This window comes from Leptinotarsa decemlineata, unplaced genomic scaffold, assembly GCF_025532065.1.
Source record: "Leptinotarsa decemlineata unplaced genomic scaffold, Ldec_3_MD MMD2_P_RNA_scaffold_9, whole genome shotgun sequence".
NCBI classification, from domain to species: domain Eukaryota; kingdom Metazoa; phylum Arthropoda; class Insecta; order Coleoptera; family Chrysomelidae; genus Leptinotarsa; species Leptinotarsa decemlineata.
The window spans coordinates 4,608,219-4,617,935 of NW_027412536.1; the positions used below are offsets into that span (position 1 = coordinate 4,608,219).

At 34.6% G+C, this 9,717-nt stretch overlaps 1 protein-coding gene across 4 annotated transcripts in view; it reads left to right on the plus strand.

Annotated features, from left to right (window-relative positions):
• Nucleotides 1-9,394, plus strand: part of LOC111508111 (solute carrier family 25 member 35) — a 29,041-nt gene extending 19,647 nt beyond the window's left edge. For all 4 annotated transcript variants that reach the window (XM_023163541.2, XM_023163538.2, XM_023163540.2 and 1 more), the window contains 3 exons: nucleotides 262-500; nucleotides 3,761-3,986; nucleotides 8,611-9,394. In XM_023163541.2, coding sequence (XP_023019309.2) covers nucleotides 262-500; nucleotides 3,761-3,986; nucleotides 8,611-8,813 — 668 coding nt within the window. In that variant the 3' untranslated portion in view covers nucleotides 8,814-9,394. The remainder of the gene's footprint in view (nucleotides 1-261; nucleotides 501-3,760; nucleotides 3,987-8,610) is intronic.
• Nucleotides 9,395-9,717: the final 323 nt, after the last annotated feature.

The following is a 9,717-nucleotide window of genomic DNA, read 5'->3' on the forward strand; positions in this document are numbered from 1 at the left end:
AGCAAAAAATTTTTGTTGAATTCTTCGTAACAAGTTGCAATAGCGAATGATATCGCGTGAACTCCAGATAATAAATACCTATAAATTATTATTGAAGGTAAGAGCTTTGCAATGCAATTGTAAAAAAAGTTAAAATTTGAATTTAAGAGAAGTAGGTATTAAACAAACCGACAGCTAATATTCGGAAATATTCAAACCTCTCTCCGGAAAACTAGATTTTTTTAGGAAACTAGCTTATTTAATATTGGGATATTATTTCAGGGACATATCAGTTTGCAAATAATAGAGGAATGGTAAAGGATGTACACGGAAATGTGATATTTTATAAAAGCGTCTTGGTTGCTGGTGTAGGTGGAACTTTAGGCCAGCTTTCCTGTAGTCCATTCTTTTTAATAAAAACTCATCTTCAAGCACAAGCTACAGCTTCCATTGCAGTTGGGCATCAACATCATCATGATGGCCTGTGGCAAGCCTTGAAGACAATTTATGGACAGCATGGGGTGAGTAGAATCATTTACAAAATTCTGAGTTGAGTAATAAAAAATAATAATAATATGGAAATATATGCACAGAAGTTCCGGAAATTACTGGACGACTCAGTAATTACAGCCACCCTTTCACTTCTCATGAAACAAATTCGACTTCAGTGAAAGTCTCGTACTCAGTTTTTAACCATTGACTAAACATTTTTGAATTTCCCTAGATTTATGCAATAATATTTTTACAAATTCCAATATTTTTAGAATATGTGTCTATTATTAGTTTTATCAAGTGAGAGTATCATTTTTCGTACCCTTCGGTATAATCGGTTACTACAAAATAAATATGATACGCTTTCATTTTAAGGAGAAGGTTCAACCCCTGGATCGCCCTGTTTCGATATTTTGTCTTTTCTTTTTGGACGACAACTTTTAACTCTAGGGTCCAAAAACTCCCAAAGGTCTTTGATAAGTGTTTGGTAATGAAATATAAATAAGGAAAACGTCTAGAAAGATTATAAATGCAGTAAACACATTTTCAAGAAATACGGAAGATAAATTACTTAGAGACTGGATTTAATCTGATACTCAATCGTTATAAACTGTAAAAATTATATCAGAATAGCAATAACTGTTAAATAAACACTTTGATTCTGGAGTCAATAATCCATATATCATTCAAATATCAAACAGCCCTTTTAATTTTCATTTTGCGTTTCATCTACAAGTGACCCATAGTTTAGAGATTTTGGATGTGAAGATCCTAAATCAGAGGTTCTCGAACTTATTTTGTCTACCGCCCCCCAATTTTTTTTACTTTACTAGATCTTAAGAATCACAATCGCAGTCATTATTTTAATAAATAAATTATATGTGTCACGTGAAAATAAGACTTTCTGATGAGGGTAATGTAAAACACCATTTTGTAATATTAGGAAAACTTTTATTCATGTTATTGAAACAAAAATTTCAATTTGAATTTTGAAACTGATCTAATGTGAAGGATGAAATTGATGATTTTTAACAAGTTTGTTAATATCAGGCTCGAAGTTACTCAAAAACAGCCGTAAGTCACCGCGTTCGGTAATGTGCAACCGATTTCTCTTTTTAGTTAGCAACGGTGCCACAGCACTAAATCCACGTTCACCCAAATACGATGATGGGTACAATTGCGGGATTGGCGTTTGTAGCCGAAATTCTTGGTATCCTTGGTATCTATTTTTTAATTTTATTTTTATTTCCTCGTTCGTGATCAGTTCTATGAGTTCTTCTTCCAGCTAGGGTGATCCTGCTGTGTTGACATTTGAAAAAGGATCCAACGCCCAGTCTGGTATTTCCAATTTTAAAACGTCCTGGAATCGTTCTGCGAATTCACTGTGGAGGCTCTCCAAATATTGGCAGTAAACAAGCAACTCGTCATTGTTGAAGGATACTGCTGACAAATTAGGGAAATTGCGAAACTCACGTCTACCGATATTATTCATGTATAAGAGCAATTTGGCTACAAAAGCAGCACTGATATTTTTTGTTTTAATCAAATTCAAGTCGTCACCTTGAAGTTGGAGAATTACATCAGTAAATAATTTATACAGATCTTTCAAGTAAGCAATATATCATTCTTTGAAGTGATGAGGTTGTCGTGCAATTCTTTGTCTTTGTTTTCCAAAAACTCTATTACAGAGTCAAATAGATTGTAAAATCGAGTCAAACAGTTACCTCTTGATAACCAACGCACTTCTGTGTGAAATAGCAATCGGTTGAAATTTTCATCATTAGCAACACAAAGCTGATTAACTAATCTGTCATTTAAACAGCTGTTTCGAATTTTATTGACTGCTTTGATGAGATATTGCAGTGATTGAGAGAGGGGCTCACCCAAATTTTTCGCAACCAAATGTTGCCTATGAATGACGCAATGTACATCTGGAAGCGAGCACATCTGAAATTTTATTTTTTATAAGTACGCTATGAAACCTTTGTGACGTCCTGTCATAGCCGGAGCGCTCTCCGTAGCAGCTGATATAATATTCTTCAGTGGAATTTCTTTCTCATCACAAAATTTTTCCAGTGAATTATATATGGTTTCTCGTTTTGTATCCGTCTCTGAATTTCTGGCAAATAGTAGTGCTTCATTGGTTGGTAAAGTGGACTCATCTAACTGAATTGAGAATTTAGAAGTCTTCAGATGATTGCACAATGACTCTTCAATGTTTTCAGCCATCTCAGCAATTCGTCTTTGCACGAAACTGTTGCTCAAAGGAATTTTTCGGATAACACCTGCAGCTGGTTAATGGAGCACAGTAGTTATTACTTTTTTTATTGCTGGTAAAATTAAATCCTCTCCAATAGTGCGAGGTTTACCTGTTTGAGCAATTAGCGAGAAAATATTGTAGGAAGCTCGGAGTCCGTCGTCGTCTTGCTTAGAAGCCGCTGAAAAAAGTTGGCTGAGCTGAGTGTTTCTTTTCCAGTTCTTGAAAATAAGTCACACTTTTGTCTTTTTTGTCTGAATTCATTTTCTTCAAATGATCTTGCAGCCTTGAGGGTTTCATCGCTTCATTCGAAAATGTTTTTTGACAAAGAAGGCACACAGGCGAAGATGGATTTGTGGGATTTTCAATAAATCCATATTTTAATTATTCCGCGCTATACTGTCGTTTCTTCTTTTTTGCTTCCGACATAATTTTGTCTTTAAAAATGCCGAAGTAAAGGATAGAGTAATAAAAACTTGCTAATGACACCACTCACAGTATTCACCACCGCACGTACAGCAGAGTCGCTAACTAAATCCACTGGTTTTCGTAATATCGTCGAATGACATTACTGACTGGATGGCGCGCGCGCTTTTATATGAACCAGCAGGCGGGTCTAGTACATTCGAGAATGGAGACTAGAAACTTCTCGCTTCGCATTGAAGCTAACCGCCATCTATTGTATAGTTTGGCAACTATCGGACAGGAAATAGTTACTGTCTAGTCCCCTAGATGGCGTTACACGAGGAAACGGGCGTTAAGCGTAAAGGAGCGGTAAAGTTTGTGTTAAAAGCAAAAAACATTTTCAAATTAGTCATCCCCCCCCCCCTAAACCACTTCAACGTCCTCCTAACCACTTCAACGCCCCCCAATCTTCTCTGTGCCCTTTACTGCCCCCCTATAGGCCTCCAGCGCCCACAAGGGGGCGTTATAGCTATTATGCAAAGTCGTCTCTGAAATTTTCCTTATATCACCTAATGATGGCTTTAGATAATTTTTTTCATTTGAATTCAAATTTATTGATGGTTTTAGATACGAGGGCTGTTTAGAGGAGCTGCAGCTTCCATTCCACGTGCCGCTGTAGGATCAGTTTCGCAACTGATGGGATTTGAATATGCCAAACAGTATTTACTCGAATATCAATATTTCAGGGATAAAAAACTTCTCACTGCCTTTTGTGGTAGCATGGTCGGAGGTGTAGCAATCAGTGTGGCCATGACGCCATTCGATCTTATCATGACAAGACTCTACAACCAACGTAAGTAAAAATTGATAAATAACCTAGAAGGAAACGGAAAATAATTTTGCATGAATCTCTCGAAAATTAGAAGATTTTTGTAACACTTCGTTCACAGTATAAGTAAGTATAAATACCAATCTTATGAATGTATTTAACCCTTCGATCAGTGAGAAGGTCCGTACGAACCTTTTACAATATTTGTGAGTTCATAACTTTTTGTTATCATGCGCTAGAAACGTGCCGCTACATGTATTCCATAAAAACGACATGCTGAATCGATTAAAATAGGTTTCAATACGATTCACGCTCCGGTTCCATTTTTTCTTTTGTTTTAAGCCATTTTCGACTCAAACGCAGGTGGACCTTATATATGAGAAAGGGGTTACTGTGGAAAAAACTGTTGAATGTGTATTTGAGCCAGATACCAGCTAGGTACCAGCCACAATCTTGTGAACATGGTTCTGAATAATAAAACTGCACGGTACCAGCGTTGACTGAGGAAGAAAAACGTATCGCCGATTCAAAATGTCGGGCTTATATGGATGTTGAAATGACGGCGATAATGACACTGACCTTACGTATCGGCCAGAAAATGATATGGATGTGTCCGATGTTGAAGTTGAAGGAAAGATAAAAGTCGATGTTAATCAATTGCAGCGATTGCTGCTCTTCCTCATGTTGAGACTGATGCAACTTACTTTATTACAAAAAATGGTACGAAACGGTAGAAATATCCTCCATCGAGCAGTCGTATACGTGCTCATAATGTTATCGACTACAAACAAAACAAACTAGGACCATCGAAGAAGATGATTTATGATCCGCTTTCAATGTTTCGTTCTCTGATCACCGAAGATATTGCTGAAATTATCATACGCGAAATGACTTGCAAGGCCAACCAGGTAGCCGCTACATGAAATCAAAAAAATTATACCAAGCAGAAGCAATGGAAACCATTGACTCTGAAAGAGTTTGACGCGTTCGTAGCGATTATTTTGTATGCTTGGCTGATAAAATCCGACACCACCAAGCCTGTAAGGGAACTATAGGGCTCAACTCATGCTCCAATATTCAAAGTTGCTTTATGGCATGATAGTTTTGTATCAATTGCAAAATTCACTTGCCAAGCACCATCGATACAGTAACAACATAGAATGCAAATACAGTTTTTGCAATAGTTTTGTGATTCACGGATATTTTACCTGAATCAATCTTCCTTTTTTTGCCATACCACTTATAGTTAACGCGTCTATATCATTCAGGCACTTCATACATACTGAGCTACATACACATACTCATGTAGTCACACTTTTAGGACACCTGTATACTTATCATCCTTGTGATCTCAGTCACAAGGTCTCCAGGTACCTTGTTCTTCAGTTTACCGCTCGCGGGAGAAAATTGACAATTGATCAATTTTCTTCTCCTGAGGATGCTAACTTTGTTGGTGAAACGCGCGTCGAGTGCAAAAATATCAGTTTGGTGTTAGGGCAATTGATTTCGAAAAAAGTTATTCAACTTTCACACCAAAGGTTCCAATCTCGTCGTTATTCCAATATCATGTCTCCAGTAACAACGCGTACGAGGCAACTTTGATACAGACATATACAAACAAATGCCTAGAAATTTTCCCAAATCTTGGGTGGAAACTGTTACTGGTTTATTAGGGTTTTTTGAGTACTGAATAAATTAGTTTGATTCCTTATATGGGCCAGTGATTCATTTGTGAAGAAGTATTTGAAATAATTGAACGGAGTTTCTAGATCCAATATTTCTTGAGGAAGATCAGTTCCACCCCTGAACAGTAAAGAACCGGAATCAACTACCAAATGTTCCTTCTTCCAAATTATTTTGTTTGATTCTTTACTGGTCCCTTTTGATACTTCATTCACTGGAATTTCAGCTTCAGCTTCATCTTTTTCTCTGGTCTCATGTCCAACATCATGTGCGATAGTTGTTTGCTCTACTTGAGTACTTGAGATTGTGTTATATTGTCATGATCATCACTTTCCATATCACTGCTATCATCCTCAGAATGCGGAACATACTCTGGATCGACTAAACTATCGGTATCAGAAAAATCCTCGAATTCATCATCACTAAACGCCCAATTATTAGCAATGTCGGCTGGTTCCTTTTCAGTCAACGGTTTCCTCCTACTCGACATCTGAAACAATAACAAAATACCAAGTTCATGTAGCAATTCCCATGGTGTTGCAAATTTGCAACAGTTTTTTTAGGTTACTTGATATTTTTTTTGGTGTAGAAATTTGAGCAATAACATCATGTTACTGTAAATTACATACCTTATTCAATCCAATTTCACTTGGCAACAAATGAATTCACAGAAATAACTAATATAATCCTTATTTTGGTTCATTCGGGTAACAGAAACATGTGCACTGTCACTAATGACCACTTCCCGCGTTTACTAAACCCCTTAAGGGTTTAGTAACCCTTACTAAGGGTTACTAAACCCTTACCCATGCCAACTGAACCAATGCGTAGGTATGTTTCAAACTTGCAACAACATGACTAGTGAATTGGAAGATAAAAAATGGTCTTGTTGCAAATCTGCAACAAGATGAAACGAAGGGTTAATTTCACTTCATTTTCAAAAATATCACATGTTTGGCTATCATAGTAGCTTTTTTGTAATTACTAATGGATCTTCAGTCAAGTAACGGCCGAGTCAATCAGAAAAAATCCATGTTTTTTAAGATTATGTAGGCAATATGTTAACAAAAAATTTGTCTATGAATACTTTGCCTATTTGAAGTAGGTGCATGAGATTTCACATTAGAAGAACATATCTTATTTTTGTGATAATAACTAATGAATTTTGTAAATATTATCGGTTGGGACTTTCAGATCTGAAATCTATGGAAGAAACATAAATGAATAATACTAAAATTAACCAAATCAAACAGAAATAATGTCAAAAAGTTCATAAAATTCGAAAAAATAATAAAAGTTAAAAGTGTGAGAATGCCAATTTGTAAAAAACAATTTATTGTGACAAGAAATAAATGAATGAATGGGTAAGGCAATGAGTGGAATATCAATTATTTTTTATCTCTTTCATTTTTATTGTTTACGTGAAATTAACATTCAACCCAATGTTTATCCTATCATTGATTCATTTTCACTCCAGGTCACAATAATTTGTTTTTTTCATAAATTTTCTTTTAATTTTCTAATTTTTTTTCATTTTGACATTTCTGTTTGAGACAACTAAATTTGGTATTGTCAATAATTTTTACATTGCATTTATTTTGATTTTATTTTTTCATTCATACATTTCGAATTTTTTACCACCTTTCAAGCAAAAGAAGTCCGAATCCGTAACATTCACCATACAGAATAATAATATATTTAGTCTGTGAAAGTGAATTAATGACTAATGTGACAAAAGAAAAAAGTAAGAGTAATCAGATATATAAAAAATATTAAAACGCGTATTTGGTATATAATACGAGTATTCGAAAGTATTTCAAAACTCTCAGTCCAAATTTAGCCCAGATGAGCCACGCTGGGGTAAATATAAAATACTAGCAAATGTCAGTACAGTAATTATTCTAGTAGTGCGAAAAGTTATAGTTGTGTGAAATTGAATAAATATCGAAAATGTGTACTCTCGTTTGCAAAACGATCTTTAATAAAAAACTATGTAAGTGGAAACCATGTGAACATTGTAAAACGGAATGTTCTTCGCTGGTTGGAAAACGCATGGCAGGATTTTTCTGAAAATTTCACATCTTACATTTCCTTATCTTTTCTATCGATCTAAAATATTTTCAGCATTGCGGCGTTGCCGATCCTATCAAAAAGACCTAGCAACTTAAGTTTTTTTAAATAGAACATCCCGTATATTAACACATTTTTGGAATCAATCTTTCATTATGATACTTTTTTGTTATCAAACAATGTCCTATACCTATCTCTATTGGTTTTTGAGATTGAAAATAATTTGTGCTAATTATGGTCAAAACATAGCCCTAATTGAACTTAAGTACATCAGAAAAGTTAATATTTTAATAATAGTTTGAATAAACTGAAAATATTTAATTAACACCAAGAAATCGACTCCATATCATACACGGCATTTCCATTATGCATAAAAGTGGTCAAAAGTTATTTTTCTCAAATGAAATCCTCTGTATATTACTCGATAAATTGAAAGATGATGAAAAATTCTTCATGTCCCTATAACTAAATCATGAAGTTTTCTAAATGAAGTCTGGAAACATTATTTTTTTTAAGAATTTGGTTTTAGGTAGCAGTGAAAGCTTTTAACAGTTTGGTTACTTTCATAAGTAATTTACAAATACCTAGTTATCGACGGTGTTTTAAAATATCTTCCAAAATGAATGCAAATATTGATTATTCAAACGAATATCTGAAATTATTTATACCATAAACGTCTAACCTAGCATTCACCGTGAGTCACGCTGTATCAAATGTGCCGAATTTATGTAACAAAGAATTTCAAAGAGGTTGCTATTGATTGAATTTGAACCAAACATTTTTTAATTGAAGGACAAGTGAGTGGTCCTGACAAAAAAACAAAACTATCAAATTTCCTGTTAAAACCAATAGTTGGAGCTTTCTGAGTTGCATTTGTAAATAACTAATTTTTCAGCTACCGATGCAAAAGGAAAAGGAAAACTTTACTCCAGTTATATGGATTGTGTATTGAAAATCTACAGAAGTGAGGGTAGCGCTGCCTTCTACAAAGGAGTTGGGCCGATGTATCTTAGGTTAGGTCCCCACACCGTATTATGTCTGGTGTTTTGGGATCAACTAAATGCTCTTCATGCGAATTTTTTCACCTTGAAAAACTGAAGAAAGAAATGAAGACAGTGTTATTTATTAGTCATGCATAATTTTAAATGTAGTCCTATGAGTTGTTTTGAAACATAGACATATGTAAATGCGATCTGAGTCAAAGAAATTCACCTATGGTGAATTTTTATAAACTCTCTATTTTATGAACTGCAAGGGTTTCAGTGTATTATAAATGTTAAACATGAGGTGATAATAATTGCAAATGTGAAAATGTATAGATACTATTATAAATTACTCGTATTCAGTGATTACAATTCCCTAAAATGTCATAAAATAAATTATAACTTCGAGTTTTACTATACGACAAGCACTGAAGGTAATTCGATCATGAACTAGAATAATGTACACAATAGCTGATTTGTAAAATGATTAGTTGAGGATGAATTGTGAAAATTATATATCTATTTTTATTTCGAGTAGTCTTCTCCGAAATTATAGAAAATGCTCATATCTTCAATTTTTTTCAACAGACTATTTTAGATATATGACGTACATGATTATAACTCATTTTTGAAATATACCAGGGTGTCTAATTAGCAAGATTATTCAGTGGAGCAAAAATAAAACATGTCGTTTTTTTTGTGTTTTTGTTTCGCCTTTGAGGGTCCTCGCTAGGAGATTTACTTCTACCAAAAAAAAAGTTTTCATTAGTACAGCAGCTTTAAAGCCCTGGTACATTTCCTGACAAGTCAAAATGCTTGTAGGAGAGTCTATAGTGCCATTCTGACCAGATTGTCCGGCCAGGAAGTGCGTAGGGACCTTCATGAATGAAATGAATTTCCCAACAGTTTTCTGCGTCGATACTACAAAACATCTATGCTACTTTCATCATTCAATGATTTAATTCATTGAAAACTAAGATTAGAATCTCTGGCTTCAGAATGAACAAAAACACTTCTCC